The sequence below is a fragment of the Eptatretus burgeri genome, chromosome 9, assembly GCF_056783735.1.
Source record: "Eptatretus burgeri isolate ZD-2024b chromosome 9, Ebu_testis_v1, whole genome shotgun sequence".
Taxonomy (NCBI): domain Eukaryota; kingdom Metazoa; phylum Chordata; class Myxini; order Myxiniformes; family Myxinidae; genus Eptatretus; species Eptatretus burgeri.
In genome coordinates this window covers 85,964,394-85,986,428 of record NC_140969.1, presented here as the reverse complement: position 1 = coordinate 85,986,428, position 22,035 = coordinate 85,964,394, and the positions used below count along the sequence as shown (strand labels likewise).

General features: G+C 38.2%; 1 protein-coding gene across 3 annotated transcripts in view; it reads left to right on the top strand.

The window, feature by feature from the left end:
- LOC147020528 (choline/ethanolamine transporter flvcr2a-like) overlaps positions 1–22,035 on the top strand; it is a 128,986-nt gene that overhangs the window by 69,762 nt on the left and 37,189 nt on the right. For all 3 annotated transcript variants that reach the window (XM_085895966.1, XM_085895964.1, XM_085895965.1), the window contains exons 7-9: positions 4,062–4,167; positions 4,447–4,558; positions 6,342–6,385. In XM_085895966.1, coding sequence (XP_085752092.1) covers positions 4,062–4,167; positions 4,447–4,558; positions 6,342–6,385 — 262 coding nt within the window. The remainder of the gene's footprint in view (positions 1–4,061; positions 4,168–4,446; positions 4,559–6,341; positions 6,386–22,035) is intronic.

The following is a 22,035-nucleotide window of genomic DNA, read 5'->3' as shown; positions in this document are numbered from 1 at the left end:
ACCCAGGATACCAGCAAGCTGGTACTCATTTTGCCGAGTTCAGAAGGATCACAGGCTGAGTCAACCCCACCTGGTATTAATTCAACAGACAAGCAGGATTTGAACTCAGGACCCTAGGATCCCAAGTCCACCACTCGAGCCATTAAGCCAACACCAGGCATCAACTTCGATGTAACTTTATGATCCTCTTTTTTTAGTTGAAGTCAGATAAACATCAGCAGCCAACAATAAACCACCATTCTGATGCATTGCCAATAGTGGGCCCTGTATTTCAATCCTGTCTACATTAAGTTTCTTCTTCCTTGCCTGAAGTCAGCTCTCAGGCTGAATTAAGAATTTTTATGCCTCCTCTGACGAAGTCACCGGAGGCATTATGTTTTCAGGTTGTCCGTCCGTCCGTGCTAATTTTCTTGTTTTTTTTTTCTGCAACCTCTCATCTGAGTGACAAAATTTTCACCATTGGTGTGACGACTCGTATAGAATGTTATAATGATAATTATGATGCCATAGGTTATGTGGTATGGCAGCCATGTTGGAAAAAAGGAAAAACTTTGGACCTCTGTATCTCCAAAACCGCTCCATGGAAAAAAATTTAAACTTAGCACATACTCCTTTGAAAAACTGGAAAAGACGCTTGAAGTCAAGTACTTCCCATGGGGAATAAGTGTGATTTTTTTGATGATGTCATAGGTGGCTTCATTGTAACATCATAATAACATACGTCTCATGCTTTGTCTGATCAGTATGAAAATTTTTGAGGGTCATCTCAGGATAAATTGCATGGGGGAAAAAATTTGATGATGTCATCAGTCAAGTGTTTGGCAGCCATATGTTTTTTAACATAAAAACCTTCAAAAATCTACTCCAAAATGGCTAAACAGATCGAGGCAAAACCTTGCAGGTATGATAGCCTATCCATGAGGAACAAAAAGTTCTCCACCTATGATGTCATATGTCACATGGTTTGGCAGCTATGAGTTTTTGAAGAATAAACTTTTAAAGTCTTCTTCTCCAGAACGACTTGACAGATTGAGGGGAAATTTCACCCACGTTCCCCAAGCCTTGGGAATAGCAGGGTGTTCACGAGTAATTGATAGGTCACATTGTCTGGCAGCCATATTGGATTGAACGAAAATCTTTTTACAAAATTATTTCTCTTGAATCGCTTAATCAATTGACATGAAACTTTACATTTATGATCTAGTGGTGATACAGAATAGGTGTTTTAAATTTCAACTTGATCGGATACATGGTCTGGCAGCCAGAATTATTTAATATTTTGATCTGGATTCATTTTGGGGGGTTTTTTTTGTTGTTTTTTTTTATTTTTTTTTTAAATCAGACTCACTTGGCTGTGCCTGGATGGGTTTGAGGGTAGAGGAGTAGCAGCTGAAATGCAAATCCTATCCAAATTCCTCCTGATGACTTCCTCTTTGCTTTTTCCTTGTTTGGGTTCCTTCTGATTACTCCAATGCAGATTACTTCTGATTATCTATTTGGTCTTCCATTTTGATTTGAATTGAATTTATTTTTATTCCATTCTGAATTCAATTGAATAATAACAAAGAAAACGTCATGGGTCAGGGTCATGTGTCCGATCAAAGCGAGGTTGCATCAAAGCGGGACATCTTGGTACCTGGTCATCACTGCCAACAGTTAATAAAGTGGCAGTTATAGTTATGTTTGTTATTAATTTCGTAACACACTAGTACACAAACACCACACAAAATACACCACGCAAAACTACACAAACACCACACAAAATACACCACGCAAAACTACACAAACACCACACAAAACAAGTCCTGGCGAGGGTCTGCAATCTCTGATTGTTCTTTTTCTTGTTTTATTTTTTTGTGGGATTAGGGGTGGGGGTCCAGTTATTAGAATGAAGACATACAGTGCCTAGAGAAAGTCTTACCCCCTTTCAAACTTTTCACCTTTTGTGTGCCTCATAGACTGGAATTAAATTGCATAAAATCATTTTTTTTCCACCTTCATTTACACATGGTAACCCACAACTTCCAAGTGAAAAACAAATTCTACATATTTCAGAAAATTAATTAAAAGTACAAAACTAGAATATCTTGGTTGGATAAGTGTCCACCCCCTGAGTTAATACTTGGATGAAGCACCTTTCACAGAAATTACAGCTGTGAGTATGTTGGGATAGGTCTCTACCAACTTCGCACACTTTGATTGGGCAATATTTTCCCATTCTTCTGTACAAGCTCAGTCAAGTTGCGTAGGGAGCATTGATGGACAGTGATCTTCAAGCCATGCCACAGATTTTTGATTGGATTTAGGTCGGGGCTCTGACTGGGCCACTCAAGAACATTTATATTTTTGTTCCTTAGCAACTCCAGTGTAGCTTTGGCTGTGTGCTTCGAGTTGCTGTCATGCTGAAAGGTGAACTTACATCCCAATTTCAGCTTTCCTGCAAAGGGCAGCAGGTTTTCTTTGAGGATTTTTCTATTTTACTCCATCCATTTTCCCTTCTTTCCTGACAAGTGCCCCAGTCCCTGCTGATGAGAAACATCCCCATAACATGATGCTGCCACTTCCATGCTTCACAGTAGGGATGGTGTTCTTTGGGTGATGTGCTGTGTTGGGTTTGCGCCATAACGTAACGTTTTGCATTTTGGCCTAAAAGTTCCATCTTGGTTTCATCAGACGACAAAACATTTTGCCACATGGCTTCAAAATCTCTAGTGGTTTTTTTTGCATACCTCTAATGGGACTCAGGTGGGCTTTTTTGAGTAATGACTTCCTTGTTGCCACCCTACCTTACAGATCAGACTTGTGGAGTGCTTGGAATATTGTTGTCACATGCACTCAGTGACCAGTCTTTGCTGTAAAGGGCTGTAGCTCTTTAAAAGTTGTCATTGGCCTCTTGGTGGCCTTTCTAATCAGTCTCCTCCTTGCTTGGTCATCCAGTTTGTGGGAATGGCCAAATCAAGGCAGGGTCTTGGTGGTACCATATGCCCTTCACTTTTTAATGATTGTCTCGACTGTGCTCCAAGGGATATTCAAGGCCTTTGAAATATTTTTACACCCACCCCCTGATCTGTGCCTTTTCACAATTTTATCCCAGATGTCTTTTGAAAGCTCCTTGGAACTCATGATTGAGTCTTTGCTGTGCAATACACGACCCAGCAGAGGAAACCTTCTGGGGAAACTACTGATATCCAGGATTACTGCTCACCTCCACAAATTTGTTCGTCTTTTTTCCCACCTGTGGAACCAACTTTCACATTCTCTTCAATCTCAGTCTTCCATCCAGGTCTTCAAGACAGCTGTTCACCACCATTTCAAATTACCCTCAAGCCGTTTTGCTTCCTGGCCCCTTGCAACCACCATTCTTTTCAGTTGGATATGCATTGGGGGTGAAAACACCACCACATCTCACCACCCCAGCATGGTGGGTCTTAGGAGAATGATTGTTCAGCTGTTTGCAGACAAATTAGGTCTCTGGGGAAGAGGCATATCACGTTCATGAGCCTCTGTCTTGGCAATATTTACTTCTTCCATCATGCTTGTCTGCATGTCTGCCTGACATCCTTCCCATGCAAACTGTTGTGGCTTCATTGAATATCCTGAGAGATAAAATTAGTTAAAAAGGAAATAATGAGTGTGTTTAGACATGCTCGTCACATCATTAAGCACTTACAACCATTCAGGGTGCATAGTGTTAAATTTGGCTTTTATGCAAGCCATCTTTGAGGCAAATGACCTTGGCGTGTGCGATTCCTGCCCATCTTCGCTTGCCCTCCATATGACAATTCTTTATGGTTTGAGTGAAGATGGGTTGCCCATTGGAAAATGTTCCTCCCCACCCCTGAAGCACTTTGTCACCTGCATTGCCTTGTCACCATGCACAAGTACCACAGAAAATGTCCCGTTTCATTGTGCCACTTTCTTTTAAGCAAGTTGAGTATTCATCCTTCAATTGATCAAGATCCAAGTTGACCTGTATTCTGGCAGCCATGCTGCAACTAGTGTGGTTATGAACCCACCAACTGGTGAGTCATTTCTCCGAATGCAAATTGTTGTCTCTCCAGGTTTTTCTTGACCAGCTGCCTTCCCATCGGGTTTGAGTTTGCTGCCGAGCTCACCTATCCAAATTCTGAAGGCATTTCTACTGGCTTCTTGAATGGATGTGTACAGGTATGGCTTCAGCAAGCAAAGACTTTGATTCTTCGTATTTTAAGCTGGAGCAAAGTTTTATATGAATGAGAGAGCCTCACTCATAATGAGAGAGAGCTTTTTCCATTTTTAACTGTATCACGGGGTCCATTGAATAGGTCGGAGTGAGTGATTTGCCCTTGCAATTGTGGCGAAGAAGCCTCATTCTATTTGAACAAAATGCGTGTCAATTTTAAAATGTGCATGCACTTGATGTACTATTCTCGGGAGTAATCTGTTTGAGTTATTTCCTTTGTTTAGGTGTTTGGCATTACTTTAACATTGAGCCAAGGTCAGCTGATGACCAAGTTTGGCCCACTTGCTGGTAACTTACTGCTCTGTGCTGTGCTACTGATTGGAACCATTGCTTCAGGTGAGTACATACAACAGGTACATAATGACAGGCTGAATGATGTATGCATCATAAAATATGTGGGTTTCATCCAGTCGTCATGTCATAAGTTGCATATTTTTGTCATTTTTTGTTGGTGTTGCTTCTGGTTCAGGGTTGCTTCACATGTAAGTCAAATCTGCAGCCTGCTCCTTCCACCTCAATCAAAACTAAGTTTCCGAACCATATCCGTCGTGTTTTGTGTTCTATTTTCGTCTCTGTGTGCCATTTGTGTTTTTGTCGAAATTTTTCCGTGTTAAATCGGAAGCCCACCTTGTTGTCAATATTGTCAAATTCGTTTTCATGGAGACCAAGGCCACCTCCTCGGATAACCGTGAGCGAAATTGTCTCGGTATTGAGGTTGTTTGTCATTTCGCTTCTGTTTTTTCCCCCAAAATATTTTGTCCTTTCTGCCTCTTCAATGTTATCCTATTCCCCATCCTTGCTTCAAAAAAAGAAAAACCTCTTTCACTTCAAAACACAATCTCATTCTGTCTTTTACTTGTACTTCCTGTACCTCTTTCTTCACCTCTCCCTTTTCCCAATATCTTCATTGAAGAAAACACTTCCTTCTTCCTTTAAAAGCTTCTAAATCTCTTTCCCTCCTCCTCTATCACTCTCCAACTCCTCCCCCAACCCCCTCCACCCCACCCCACCACACCCCACCATCTCTCTGTCAGACACAGTATGCCGAGCTTGTAATTTCCCCAAATATGTTGTTGGCTTTGGAGAGATACTTATGCACGCATGCACTTTCTTCTCTCTGATAAATATTTACGTTGATTGGACAATTTCATTTTAAGTCATTGTTGATATGTTGGCTTATGCAAGTGAAGAATCTTTATTTCCTCTTCCACTGAAAGTAAAGGAAGGAGGTTATGTTTTCACCCCTTTCTGTCTGTTTGTTTGTTTGTTTGTCTGTGTGCAGGATATCTCAAAAAGTTGTTAACGGATCCAGATTAAATTTTGTGGACAGGTTCGGTGTGTGACAAGGACGAACTGATTAGATTTTGGTGAAGATCCGGATCCGGACCCGACTACTAGAATTACTTCAGTGATTCTTCACCATTGAGAGATAGAGCCAAAATCGATATATAGCACGATATCTCAAAAAGTTGGGGACAGATTCGGATGAAACTTGGTGGACATGTTGGGTGTGTGAAAAGGAATAATTTATTCAATTTTTGTGAAGATCTGGATCCGGATCTGATAATTTTTAAAGTGATTCTTCACCATTGAGAGATAGGGTGAAACCAATATATAGCATATCTCAAAAAGTTGTGGATGGATTCAGATGAAACTTGGTGGACAGATTGGGTGTGTGACAAGGAAGAATTGATTCGATTTTGGTGAAGATCTGAATCCGGATCTGGATTCGAGAATTATTTAATTTTAAAGTGATTCTTCACCATTGAGAGATCGGACCAAAAATGATATATAGCATGATATTTCAAAAATGTATTGGGCCCGATATGGTCTCATGGATCAGGCATTACGTGGTGGAGGTATGCGCTCTACTGAGTGCCCTTCTATCTAGTTCACTTTGATTCCTGGTAAGCTACGTTGTATGTCGAGTCACACAGTGCACAATCTAGTTGTAAGCTCGGTAATTTAAACTGAATTGACTTGTTGATGAAACCTGAAGGCATAAATATTTATTCGAGATTGAAGGTTAAAATGGCTGCTTGTGCACTTCCCATTAATAATTTGTGGTGTGGAACTTCAAGCACATCTCTATATCTATCTCTCCATCTATCTCTCACAGCTTTCATTAAAGAAGATCTCAAAAGACAGAAGGCAAATATTGTGGTAAGTGGCCCTGTTGTTCCTTTTTCAAGCAATTCCTGCACTAATAATTTTAATAAGGTCATCTACTTTGTATTATACATGAGGGGGGAAAGGCTAAATCAGCCATTTTTGCTAAGGCCAAATAATTTTAAATTGAAATCTCTAATTCAAAAACTAACATATTTGCAAGGAGTGAAACTTTCAAAATGCAGTATTGTCTCTGTATAATATACTTTATGATTGGATTAGACATCACAACATCTGTCAAAACATATGCAGATGACCTGATGTTGACATCCTTCTGGAGGTTTTGCGACCAACAACTTGTCAACAAGGTTCAAACTTTTCTTCATTGGACACGAACCATGAAATCTAAGCCCTTCAAATGCAAGTTCTATGCTATGAAGAAAGTTGTTCCAAATGCAGAAGAGAAGCGAGGACGACAAAAGACACAATAAACAGCCTATGAGGCATAACTCAAAATTGATGGGAAGCAGATTACGTATATCCACAGACAACCCATAACATTCCACGGAAAGGTGATCTACGAAGATTTGAAGATGATAACATCAGATAAATGGTCGAGATGATGCTGGTCGCAATGTTACAAACAACTTAGAAAAGCAATCTGACTGGAATAATGAAGATGTGGATATACAACAATGTAATTGTGCCAAAAATGACCTCGAAGTTCACCATCTATAACTTCCAAATAACTTCCATTGAGAGTCAAGAGACAATGTGTACCAAGTCCCTGAAAATATGGGGAGGGGGTAAGCAGATATACTTCCAACAGTGTCCTGTACAGGACCAGAAAAAGGTAGGTCAACAAATGAAAAGACTTACCACCTCTACAAAATATATGCACAACACCAAATAACACTTTAACCACTATTCCAGGGATAGAAAGACCCAAACACTGTACAGAGAGTGTTTAGAAACAAAGAAAAACAAGGTTATGTGGAATGGTGTGAAACAATTAGAAGGAAAGGAGTGACACCTTATCCTGAATGATATGTACAAAGGTTAAACTGACCGAGCAGGTTTCGGCTACAGGAAAAACCAAATGCACACTGATAAGAGACCTGAGCAGAAGAGAACACAGGAAATGCCTAACTAATTTGGTAAAGGATATCGATGAGGAAGACATGTTGGTATACCTGTATGAATGTGCTCAACAAGGACAGTGGTTGAGATGGCATTCTGCCATGCAAACAGATCCGTCATTGAAGAAATTCTCCATGTATGGACACTGGAACTGCTGTCATTTCACATCAGTTCTATCCATGACCAACTTCCTTTCCCAGCCAATCTAAGATTGTCAGGCAAAACCAACATTGGATTGTGTCAACTGTGTCATCATCGTCAATGCACACTGCTCCACATCTTAAATGGTTGCAGATACTCACTCTAAAATGGAAGAAACATCTTGTACCATGACCAAACCCTAAGAGCAATTGTATTAGGTCTGGCTCCTTTTGTCAAATATGCAAATAAGAAGACCAGTACTGTATCAAAGTAGAACGCCAATCCCACCATTGCATTCAGTACCAATACAGCTGATGGTATATCCTCCAGGAACCCAGCCTTGTCACATCCACAAGTAGAAATACAGGACATCCTACTGAAGGCTAATGATTGGATGTTTCCGATGGAGGAAGACCAAAAGCCAATAGCATACCCTCCAGAAATCGCAGAAACTGCCAAACAGCCTGAAATCACCATCTACTCGGCAGCAACTAAGAATGTCATCATTACCGAATTGACGTCCCGACGGAGGAGAATCTCTCCAATGCATATGCCAGAAAAAAGGCATATACGAAGACCTGATAGCCGATTGTGAACACAGAGGTCAGGTCAGGTATGGGAGTATGCGCCACAGCAGCGCGTCCACTTTCCACCAGTACTCCAGGTGCCTCCATCTGGCCATCCCCCAGGCAGATGCCTGGTCCATCCCCATCTCCTTGAGATGCTGATCAACCTACTGCAACCACGAGGCAGGTGGTCAGCCCATTGGCCTCCTCCACTCAGGAGGCTCCCTCATTGAGAGAATCTGGTGAGCATGATCAGCGACAGGAAATTGAGCCACATGTCCATACAACCACAAGTGATGCTCACGGACCATGCAGGTAACAAATCTCATTTGAGTCTCTCTCAGAAACCGCTCGTTGGACACAAAGTTTGACCAGTGATAGCCAAGGATTCTCTAAAGAGACCTGGTACCAAAGAAATTAAGTCTGTCTCAGATCCCTGGTTAGAGTCCAAGTCTCACATCAAGAGAGCAAGACCAGAAGCACCAAGGACCTGAAGACTCGGACTTTTGTCGTCCTGCACAGGTACCGGCAGCACCACACTCCATTATCCAGTAAATCCATGACTTTCCAGGCCCGAACCCAGACGTCTATTGACTTCTGGCTCACAACCAGCAGAGACACAAATATCACTTGCCAAGGGAAGTGAATATCTCCGTGACCTCAACATAAACAGGTACAGACAAGAAAGCAGCATCCAAGATGTCATTGAAAGCCTGGATCTTAGTTTTGACCCAAGAAACCCATTAGCCCAGCGGCTCCTACTCCTCATTCAGAACCTCGAGGGTCCCCAAAAGGATATCTAAAGTCTCCGCAAAGATGTCTGCATCATCTGCAAAATCAAGGTCAGAGATTTTGACATTCGCAAAGGATGCACCACAGCTTGATCTCTCTGACATCCTCCCCAGAATCCAGTCCATACAAGTGCTGAAAAGTGTGGGGGCCAGTACACACCCCTGATTAACGCCAGTAACAACTGGAAATAAGTCAGAGATGGAACCACCACATCTCACAGCACTCTCAGTCCCAAAGTAGAGTTCAGACATCAGATCGATCAGTTTTGGTGGCACCCCACGAAGGCCAAGAATCCTCCAGAGGGCATCCCAATTCACTGAATCAAACGCTATGCAGAGATCAACATAAGCTCGAAGCAGCTCCTGCCGAAACTCTCGTCTGCGTTCGGTGAGGACCCGAAGAGCAAGGATACAGTCAGTTGTTGACCTCTTTGGTGTAAAGCCTGACTGCTCTGGGTGCTGGTGCTCAAGCTAATGGTGGCAAACCCTATGAAGAATTATCTGAGCAAAGACCTTGCCCAGCACTGAGAGCAGTGTCACCCTCTTGGTAGTTGTTGCAGTCCTGGCGATTACCCTTTCCTTTCCAGAGAAAGATAACGACGAATCTCAGCCTCATAACATGTTCATTGACTGGTGTTATCTCAATTTTCATTGGGATCAACTTATTGGACACAGCTACTATACAGCAAATCCTTGGGCATAATAACCATCAGAGCAACAAGACCAGTAGAAGGTGAAACCATCCACCATTATCTCACCACAATCCATTCTCCAAACCTCAGATAGTGCTGCAATATCGATGTTCAAGTGCTGTAGCTCAGATGATAGCAGACAGGTGATCATCCTCTTTTAAGGATAAGACATTCCAGGCACCCACCCGAGGAGATGCCATCTGTTGGACAACACTTCAGCACCACCCCGAAACACACTATCGCAATCCAACCCGGGGAAGGTTGCCCCGTATTTTTAATGCTATCATCAAAGAGTGGGGGTCCCAAAGGCTTTGCCCCAATCCCGTCATCCGTTGAGCTGCCCTGCGTATGGCAGCTGCACAGGAGGTACTCCCACAGAGTGGGTTTTCAGTTTTCTTTGCGTTTTTCGTGTGTTTTGTGGAGTGAAGTGTTTTATGGTGGCCGGAGTGCAAATACTGCCACCAACCTCTGAGGAAATGTTACCCACTGCAGGAGAACATCCACAGATGCAGTTGGGCATCCAATATGGATGGCCATTGGCTCACAAGGAGCTCCTCTGCCCTTTGACAGGTTTTGTTTTTAGTCCTACTGGGTGTCCATATCCATACACTCTCCTCACCAGAAAACCTGGTGGGGGAGACGGTTTAGTCACCAACAACCTGACCATGGATCATGTTAGTGCAGGTTTACATGGTACCTGTAGCAAGTCACATATCTGATCTGGCCTGACCTGACTTTAAAGGACTGACAATTCAGTTTTGAATTTAAACCTGATTCCCACTGCCCCGTAGGAATCAGATTCAGAGTGAGCCAACCATAGTGTTGCAAAGGTCGCTGCATGTGCGAGCATGCATTGCAGGCAGGCCTTTGCCAGGTAGATAGTGTGGTTTTAAATGCTCCTGCCCGATTTTTATAGAACCCAGTGTTTAATCGAAAATATTGCTGTTTGGGTGCGTTTTATCACCCTTCCCTTCCCCTCATGCTGCTTTCCCTTCCCTGACCCTTACGCCACATTCCCTTCCCTTCACACTGCCTTTCATTCTCTTCCCCTAACTCATACTGCCTTCCCCTCCTCTTGCACTGCCTCCCCTTCTCATCACACTGCCTTCCCTCCACCTCCCCTCACACTTACCCTTCCTCTCTCCACCCTCTCCCTCCCCCCTCACCCCCATGGACATCTCCCAGCAGGCTCTGTGGGCTTTATTACCTCCGCTACAGAAGGTGAAGGAGGTTATGTTTTCACCCCTGTCTGTCTGTTTGTTTGTGTGCAGGATATCTCAAAAGGTTATGGACGGATTCGGATGAAATTTGGTGGACAGGTTCGGTGTGTGACAAGGACAAACTGGTTAGATTTTGGTGAAGATCTGGATCCATATCCGACTAGTAGAATTTTAAAAGTGATTCTTCACCATTGAGAGAAAGGGCCAAAAATGATATATAGCACGATATCTCAAAAAGTTGTGGACGGATTGGTACGAAACTTGATGGACACGTTGGGTGTTTGACAAGGAGAAGTGTTTCAATTTTGGTGAAGATCTGAATCCGGAACCAGATACGAGATTTATTTAATTTTAAAAAGTGATTCTTCACCATTGAGAGATGGGGCTAAAGGTATGCTGGCAGAGGTATGCTCTCTACCGAGTGCCCTTCTAGTTAACTTGCTGTTTTAACGTACCCCATTTTGTTCAATCCTATGCTACTCCCACCCCTTTCTCCATAAGTCCCACTACCAAACTCAAGTTGAGAAACCCTCCCCTCATGCTTACCTCCTCCCAAACCCCGTCCCCCGACCCACCTCACCCTCAGTAGAGGATAAATGGGGCTTCTGAGGCAACCATTCAAATGAATGGGGAAAAGGGGAAAAAAAAACTTTATAACTTAAGCCCCAAAAGCCCAAAATAGGAGACTGATTTCCTCCCCCTCCCATACAAGCAAATGTAAAATTGAGACTGACTCAAGCGCCAAAAGCTCAAAATAGGAGACTGATTTCCTCCCTCTCCCATACAAGCAAATGGAAAATTGAGACTTCCTGATTAAAGCACTTTTTTCCTTTCATATTTTCATTCCACTCAAAGAGCGAACCAATGAATATTTGTCCATGTTCTCCTTCAGGGAATAACTTAATTTTCCTATTACATTCATCACCATCGAGTATATTCACAAAGATTACTTTGGAACTTAGTTCTTGGTTTAAGTATTTTTGTTGAGCAGAAATGAAATGATAAACTTCTCTTAATCCTCTTATTTGACCACCTCCTGAGCCACATAACATTTTGAGATTGTAGTAAATTGTTTTTTCCATTGTTCAATCGATAACCATCAAAGTTTTCAGTCCATTCAAGGATATTTATTTTTTTCTTTACATCCTCCAACTTATTTGTAATTAAATTTTTCCACTTATTTGTTTTATCTACTTTTACCCTGGTTATTTCTTCAATAAGACTTATTTGATACATCTCACATTCTTTATGTTTCCCATTTAAATACCAAGGCGGATTAAATCTCCACTCTGGTTTAGTTATTGCTTGATTATATCATATATAAATCAGTAAAAAGATGGCAGCAGCCTGTTAAAATTCCCAACCCAATATCTTAACACTTAAACTTATAACCATAAGGGAGACTATTGATTCCATTCTCTAAAATATATCTTTTATCATCAAAAGCTCCAAATGCTTTCTTATTTATCTCTTCTGTATATAATTGATGCTTAAAACTTCTTATTGTATTCATTTTTCTGTACTCTTCCTTCTTTAAGGTTAAAAAGTTGTAATAATGTTTAAAGTTTATTGTTTCCTTGATTATATTTTTCTTTATTTTCTTTAACTTCTTATCACACCTTTCAATGTTATTATTATCAATATACGTTAAAGCATAAGACTTTGATCTCAATCCAATAAATTCACGCATGACCTTCCCACCCAATTTGTCTTTAAACTTACCAATCACCTTTTTATTCTTTGATGAAAACAACACATCACCTGACTGATATATAATTACTTGTATCATATATATCAATATTATCAATCATATCCTCATATACATCACTTGTCTTAATTTCTAATATAAAACTATCTGTATCCATATATAACAATGACATTATCCTGATACTTTGATTTTAAATTATTATAGTAATAGTCATACATTAACAACTTTGACAAGTCAAGAATTGATGTTCCTATATAAATAGATTTATCCATCTCAATACTCTCATTTTTCAAATGACTAGCACAAAAGTTCTCTGAAAACACCTCTGCTCGTTCAAAACTTGGTCTATTGATTAACTTTGAAGCCTGTTTCCAAGATGTAACAAGTCTTATGTTTTGTCGATTCCTAACATTTTCCATAGTCTTTCCAAATACAGCATTATTCATTAATTTATAAAAGTCCTTCTCAAAATCTGATGAATTTTCCTCACTCTCAACCCAGCAGATAAATATTGTCTCAAGTTCCTTTGATGCAAAACATAACTTTCTTTATCATTTAATGTAGTAAGTAGTTTTTCTGGAGATTTACCTTATATATTGAATGACTTGGTAATCACTTAACCATTCTTTTCTTGGACTTTCTTTATCAGGGGCATAAGGTAGGTCTTTGTGTTTGTGATGAAGTTCTTCTGGATATTTTAAATCAACCTCAAAATAATATCCAACTTCAGCTTCATCCAATTCTTTTTGAGAGGATACAATAATGTCTTGTAAAACTTTTTCATAATGTTTTTCTTCGACCCATTTAAGTTTTCCATAAGGTAAAGATTGAGATATAGCCCACCCATACAAATTGTTAGCATCATAATGCATCAGGTAAGAGTTGTCCTCATTCTTATTATAATCAGGAAGATATTTGTTATTTGCTTTAGCATATCTCTTGGAACATACTTGAGATATTCCTCCTCTTTTCGCCTTCTCTATCATGAAAAGCATATCTATATCACTGATTAATTCCAAATTTTGTTTTGTCATTTTTAACATAGCACTCCAAGTCAAACCCAGGGCTGTGTAATGGTGAACGGGGTCTAATCCATAAGAATTTTTATGACAGACTGTTCTAAAAGTTTCAAACACATCAGCCAATAACAATACATCAGTTTTAAGATACAAATCATGATATTCTCCAAGATACTTCATATTAAACTTCTCCCAAACCTTTTTAGCTTGTGTATAATCTCTATCGGAAATATGAGTTTTATTCAACTTGCCATATTAACTTTCCCTTGAAGGAAGTTGTGTTTCTGTAAACTTCTCAAATGAATCCAGAAGTCATACGGATATATTCCCTTTTGTGATAAGAGATCAATCTCTTCTTGATTTGAGAAATGTAATTTAAGATTCGGTAAGTTTTTATTATTTGATGCGAAGTTAGATAATGGACTTGCCATAAACTTGTATGTGTCAATAAATCTGATATGGGTTATGGGGGATGTATGAATTGTTTTTGTGAATGAGATGTATTTTTGATCTGTGTTAGGAATGGCAGAAATATCTCCAGATGTCTTTGAAAGTTCATTTATAAATAGATGTGTGCCATAGTGAGCGTTGTTGTGAAGAAAGACAGGAATAACGTTTGGAGGTTTGTAATTAAGATAACGGGAATGAGCTGGACCTCTATATTTACCAGTAAGATGACAGTGATCCCCAAACTTGACCTCTCCCTCAATTTTCTCCTCACAAATATGACAGATATGGTTCTTTCTAAATTCCTTTTTCTCTCCCTTTGTTAATGATATTGGTTTATAGGTTTTAACCATTATTTCTCTTAGTCTTATACAGTCTTTTTCCAATCATCTTACAAACTCCTCTGAGGCATCTTCTCTATAAAGTTCTAACCTGTTGTATTTATCACCAACAGATGATTTGATATAATAACAGAAACCACAAGGAGTATGTTTTTGATATTTATTTGTGTATGATTTATTTGGATTTGGAGAAACAGTATCTATCTTTTCAGGTATACTTTCAAAATCAGCATACATCACAAACAGATGTTTTGTAGGTTTGTTAAAATATTTGAATATGTTTGAACCTGCTTTTGGTAAATTTATTGTGGTGAATTTATGATTACTACAATATTTCAAATGTTGATTTAATCGTTCTTTTGTGTGAAAGGAGTCGAGACATCTCTTACAAGGATACGTTTTACATTTTCTCTTGTATAGTTGTGATTTGGTTAATCTTGAGAAATTTTTGATGAAAGCATAATGTGATTTTTCCTTTGAAGTAAAGTTGAGAAAGTCAATGTGTGTTTCATCATTTTTATAGTTGTTTGAAATTTTTAATATCTGAACTTTGTTTGGATCCGTTAATCCATATACATTAACAGATAGATTATTCATTTTCTCAAATTTAGGAATATCTCTCAATGACATTGCAAACTTTAAATCTTTAACATTTAATGTATTCTCGTATTTCTTATAATGTTCAACCCTTTCAGGATTCCATTGTGGAGGATGTAAGTGAAGAAGAATAGACCATAGAAAACATTTATTATCTTTGTTTTGAATATTAACAACTGCTTTCTTAAGTTTTATCTCTTTTGGTGAATCAATATAAGAAGAAGCTTGAAGAGGATCTGATTTTAAGATGTGTATATCTAAAAAGATTATTTTTGTAATCGCAAATCCACTACTTACTACAGTGTTATTAACATCTTGTTCTTGTCTCTGGAGTTCATCGTAAACAACACATGTTATAAAATCTTGAAATGATGAGATAAAGTGAGGGTTTGTCCTCGTTTTGGGAGTAGTTTCATCGCCTTCTCTTACCATATTCAATTATACTCCCAGATAAAACTTTAAAGTTTTCATTTCACTTAATGTGTTTTTAATTATCGTTTCAATACTCTTATTTTTATATGTCTTTTAAATGCCCCATTGGAGTTTTCAATGGCACTAAAAGAATTTAGTGGCACCTTCCCTTTCTTCATTGTTCTTGTGTTTAAGCCTGGTGTTGGCTTAGTGGTTAGGGTGGCGGCTTGGGATCCAAGGGTCCTGAGTTCAAGCCCCGTCGGCTGCTGAATTAACACCAGGGGGTTGACTCAGCCTGTCATCCTTCCGATGTCGGCGAAATGAGTGCCAGTGTACTGGTCCCGGTGTATGCCCCGGTTAGAATAGGTGTACCATATCCCTGTGTGTCGTAAGAGGCGACCAGGGTTGGCGTCAGGAAGGGCATCCGGCCATAAAACATTGCCTCAAGAAAAAAGCAAAACCCCTGCACAGCAGGGAAAAATGGCTGTAAAAACGGTCATTTTTATTTATTGTTCTTGTGTTTGTGTAATTCAAGGTGTTTATTATAAAAAAAAAAAATTCAGAATATCATTATCACATCTATCACAATGTTTTGTTTCTTAGTCAAGTGGAGATATTTGTCTGAAAAGATTGAATGTGTGTTTTTTGGTTTGAAGGTGTTTTTTTTTTATAACATTTATATTCATGATTACAAACATCGCAGTACGTTGTATTCATCATATTTATATCACAAAACTTTGCTTAAAATAAAATTTTCTTGATGAAAATTTCATTTAATTTATAGGTGAATCTGTGCTGAAAACCATTTTCTCCTCCAACTTTTTTCACTTTCTAAATACGATGTATCAAGACACAAAAGACAAGTTCAATCAATCTCTTCATTTGTAAAAGATACTGAGAAATATGTCAAGGATGTAAAATTGAATAAAGATAAATATTAGAACTATTGGATAAAAACAATTATGGTGAATAATACGAGTTCTTCAATTTCCTTCAGTGGAAGTCCTTGTAGTATATCTGGAAGAACATCAATTAAAGTATCTCTAACAAAAGTTTCTCCCCTCCTTCTGGTAATACATTCAAAACTAGAAAAAGCAATGAAACAAGAAAAAGTATCAAAAAAGAAAAACCTCATGGATGAAGCTTTAGAAAGAAAAGATAAGATCTGTAATATGAAATCTGTAATATGCAAGGAGAAATTTGTATTTTTTTCAACAACCCTAAAGATGTAAATCCTGATGAAATAAAGGATGTTAATAAATCAGGTGAAATGACATTTCGTTCAATAGTAGTTAAGGATCATTATAAAATTACCTTTAATATAAAAAATGTAGTAGTTGAATCCGTTAATGAAAAAAAAGTATATAGATATAGAAGGTAATGTTTTTTTCTACCAATTAAATATGAGTCATTATTCAACTGAAGATTTTGAAGATTATGAGAGTGATAGTATCTGTTGGAACAGGAGTAGTTATGAAACAGAGTTTGTGTTCAAACGATAATTATGAAAGTAGTTTTATAGATGATTGTGAAAGCACCAATGAAAGTACCGAAGATGAATTTTATTTGAAGTAAAGTTTTACTTTATAAATATGAATAGTATACTAGATCTTGAGCCCCTTGAATTCCCTGATTCTCCATATGACAAATTTGAGAATTGTCCTGCATGTGATAGAGTGGGATTAAACAGAGTCAAAATCCAATTAACAATATATATTCTGTGATTATCTTCCAATTAATGATAAAAAATATAAAAAGGAAAATAAGTCTTTTAGATTTACACCAAAAATGAATTACTTTACAAGATTGATTGGAGAAATGAATGTAAAGTATGACGGTGATAACACAACTTTCCTTACAATGGAAGAAACTGAACGCATAAGAGAAATGTTCAAAGGATTGTTGTTATATATTATTCACGATTGCCATTTTCAGGGAAATATCAACACAAGATATTGTATAAATAAAATAATGGATTATCTTGAAATTAAACCTGAACTTAGGATAAAATATAGAGTTTCTGAAAAAGCCAATAATAAATTAAATAACCTGTTTTCCAAATATATAAATGAATGATTTTTTACCCATTTGGGAAAACAAGATAAAATTTAACAACCATAAAAATCTTCCAAATTTCATCAAGATGTCTCATAGTTGGTTCAAGCGGGTGTGGAAAAACCTGCTTACTTTTAAAGATGCTCCTTACTCTCAACTTTTTGGATTATGACAATTTAATAATTTTCATAAGGTCTAGTTTTCAACCTGAGTCTCAACTACTCTCACAAGGTTTTAATGCTGGTCTTCAAAAATAAGATAAAATCGGTTTATTTAAACTTCAAAACAAACTAAATGATTACAACATTGAAGATATAATACAACTATTTTGTGATACACAGAGATATAAAAAGAAATCAAAACCGATAACTTGTATTCTTAGTGAAATATGGATGATATACCTTCTCCCCAAGATTTGGATATATCAAAAAAGAACCTCGTTATCTTTGATGATTGTGTTAATGAGAAAAATCAAACGGTACTGGATAGCTACTACAGAAGAGGGAGACATTCTTCTTGTAATTGTATTTATCTTCATCAATCATACCTTCAACTCCCTCGTCGCTAATGCCTCAGTCACATTTGCTTGTTGGCTAGGATACGGCGGCCGTACCCCCCTGAATTGACAGAAACGTGCGGCGGCCGCAGAGTTTCTGAGGTGGCCTCAGGGTGGCCCTAGGGCATATGGCTATCTTTTACAGGCCGTAGGGGTCTCCGTGGAATTATAACTTCTTTTCATTTCTAGGTTGGCCGTAGAAATTTGACAAGACGTAGCCATGACGTAGATGTGTTCCACGTCGACCGTACATAGGGCGTACGGTGGGCTTGCGTTATTCGTGCGGCTGCCGTCGGCTCTTATCAATGAAAAATGAATTTTGTCAACCCCCAAAAAATTACGGCGGCCGCACTATTTCCACGGTCGCCGTAGGGTAGTCCTAAGGCGTCCCTGTGTTCACCGTACGGTGGCCTTGCGGTCTGTGTGACTACCTGCGGGCAACTCAGGGTCGACGCACGGTTCCTCTATGCCTGTCGTGCATCCTACGTATGGCCTCCGTACCAGTCTGCGTCGACCGTGCATCCACTGTGCACTACCGCTCGAAATTGGAGTATAGGTGTTTGCCACACACATAATCACATTTCACCAGCAGCTCAGACCAGACACATCACCATGCCTCCAAAGAAGTGATCAACCAAGGACAAGGGGAAAGGTGCCAAGAAAAAGACCAACCCAGAACAACCAGCGCCATCTGTATATAACCTGGTCCACAATCTATATGACAGATATGAGATATGATATACATATGAAAAAGAACTGGGAAATATACCCACTCGTTACCGATCATCTGGCCGCACGTTCGCCTTAGGGCCACCCTGCGGTCGCCTTGAGGCTACCTTGCACCTGCCTTGAAAATTCTATGGCTGCCACAGGAACGCCCTTAGGTCACCATGCGACATCAAATCAAAGACCGTATGGCACCCCCACGTTTTCGGTCTCCACAATTTCTAAATACCCCGTGCGGCTACCCAAAAAATAAAAACATGTGACTGCTACATTGTGTGACTGTGGAAATACTGCAGCCGCCCTATAATTGCTAGTGGCCGGAGATTTTTTAGACCCTACGGCCGTCGAGCCAAATGTGACTGAAGCATAAATAAGAAACAATGCTAATACTTTTATTTTATTCAAGTTAAATTCAATAGATATAAACAATTTTTGGAGAGACAATTGTTCTACATGATGTCGTAAAAAGGAATTTGGGGATTATATGAAGCACACGACTGAAAAATTTAAATATATTGTTGTGAAACAAGATGAGATATTAAGGGACATATTTTTTATTTTATAAACAATTACATATTGTATATAAATGACAACTATTATTATAAATCTTGTGGGTAAATCTGCTTCTGGAAAAAACTTTCATAAACCAAGGTTCTTGTATAGTACAAATGAGAATATTGTAAATTTGCTTTAAAAACACCATGTAGTTCATATTGTATCAACAACAACTAGAGCAAGAAGAGCTGGAGAAGTAGAAGGTGAAGATTGTTACTATATTTCAGTGGAAGAACATATGCGATTGAGGAAAGAAGGTAAAATATTTGAGGTTTCTCTTGGTACAACAAAATATTCACATTGTAAGAGTGAGTTTATGAAACTAAAATCTGGTGGTCTTGGGAGATTATAAACTAATCCAGAAGGAATGAGACAAATTATATTAAACATCTGAGTGGTAATGGGGTTAAGATTTTATCCTTCGGTTTTGATGTTGATGAAGAAACTCAACCCAAACATATGGAAAAGCAGAGATACAAGTGTTAGTGAAGAAGAAATTACAACTCGTACTAATGTTAATAAATAATTTGATGAAATATTTAAAGAACTGGATTTTTTTTTAAACACATCTCCTTTAATGATGAAGAAAAGGAAAATTTCCCTGTTGACCTTTATAATTCAGTGAATGATATTTTCCAATAAATAAACAGATGCGAAAGAAAGAGCAAGAAGATTTAAGGAGCATCAAGCGTTGGTTTCAAAAGTTGTAAAACAACAGGAAGACATAAAGAAGAAACGCAGACAGAAACTAACAGGTGAAGAAGCATTTGAAAGAAAACAAGATAAATTTTTTAAACCACTGTTAAAAACTTCCCAAGAAAAAATTATAGATGTTTCCACAGTTCCCACAATTGAATATACTCCGAAAAAAAACTTCAAATGTTAAAAGATTTCAGTCAAATGATGAAGGAAGAATTAGAGCATATAGGAGAATTAGAATATGATGATGACGGATTATTTCAACAACTGGAAGAGATTAATCAACCCCCTGATTATATTGTGAAGGCTCTTCAAAACAATGAATATTCAGCAGATTCAAAAACAAAAGCATGACTCATTCCAAGAGAACAACCAGCAATATTTCATCTTGTTCAAGAAAAAGGATTGATATTTAAAGATGAATTAAGGTTCTTGAGTTCTGCTCAACCCCCTGTTAAACTAACTCCGAGATTAATGTTTATTCTAACAAAAGATGGAAAACAAGGTCCAACTGTGAGGGATGAATCAAAGTATTTTGATAAACCATTGGATATGAAAAATAAGGATGATAGAGTATATATTGATCTGCTGGACTCTCTTAATTGTAGGGTTAGTCTATCTGGTAAAAGTAGGAAGAATGAGAAGGAGAAACACATTATTCAGGCTTTAAGTAGGCTTGGTTCGGGTGTTAGTTTTCTTCCAAATGACCCATCACAATTAGTTAATAGACTTATTTTTGTTCAGTAGTACGAAGGCTGGAAATAACAATTGTTTTTATGAAGCATCAGCCATTTTAGACCAGTTGATGAACATGAAAATAATTAATAAATGTCAATACAAAGACATTTTATCCCATATTAAATAAGATGAGAAGCACAATCCTTAGTTTTAATTTCACAACAAGCGACCACACATCTTCATTCCCATACCCACTACAACTTGACGCAACAAAAGAATATGAGGCATCTTTATTATCCATGGAAACTTATAATACCTTGTTTAATATCACCGAGAAAATGACAAGTTTAGTTATAATCCAGGAAGTGGAAACAAAACGATAACACTTTCACCCAGAGCATATGAAATTTCTCAAATAACTTCCGAAATTGCTCGTCTTATGAAAGAACAGGGTGATGAACCAAAAAAATAGTTATAGATATTCAAAATCAACTATTAAACTGAAAAATAACTCCAAGGTTGATTTCACAATTGATAATTCATTTTGAGAGTTATTGGGTTTCTCTTCAAAAAAGATTGAAACTAATGGGACATTTTACAGAGATAATGTCATTCAAATATCTTCAGGCATAAATTCGGTATTAATTCACTGTGATTTGATTGATGGCGCTTATAATGATGGAATAAGAATAAATACAATATTTTCATTCAGCGCATACTCAACCCCAATTGGTTATAAATTCAATATGGAACCCAAAAATCTGGTTTATCTACCTGTGTCAGGAAAAACCATATTCAGAGTAAATTTTAGGACAACCGACCAAGATAATTGCATGATTTATTTTAATGGAGAAATATCCATCAGAATTCACCTTTGTGAAGTTTTCCAATAAATAAATATGATGGTTATTGTGTGGAAACACGAGTTGGGAAAATATAAAATAATGACGGGGATGGGATGTTCCTTTCCCCACGCTACAAGGGTGAAGGTGTGTATCTTGGTAGAGGATACCATAAACCTAAGAGACAAAGGGGTGTCGGACATCAATTTAGAAAAAGGAGGTGGGATAATTGATAATCTAATGCGTAGAGGTTCAACTATTCTTAAACATAAAGACCTAATTGGTTCAACTGCTTCTGCTGTGGGAAATGTAGCGGGTGCTATAAAGAATATAAAAGATGCCCAAAAGGAATCTCATAAATTACAAGCAACAAAAGAAATTAAGAAAGGCAAAACTCAGTTGTCTTCCCAAGAACGACAGAAAATAATTCAAATACTTGGGTCAGGGTTTCAAAAGTTTTAACATCTTTTTTCCTCAATAAATACAAGTATGGAAGCAATTGATAGTGTCTATGATTTGG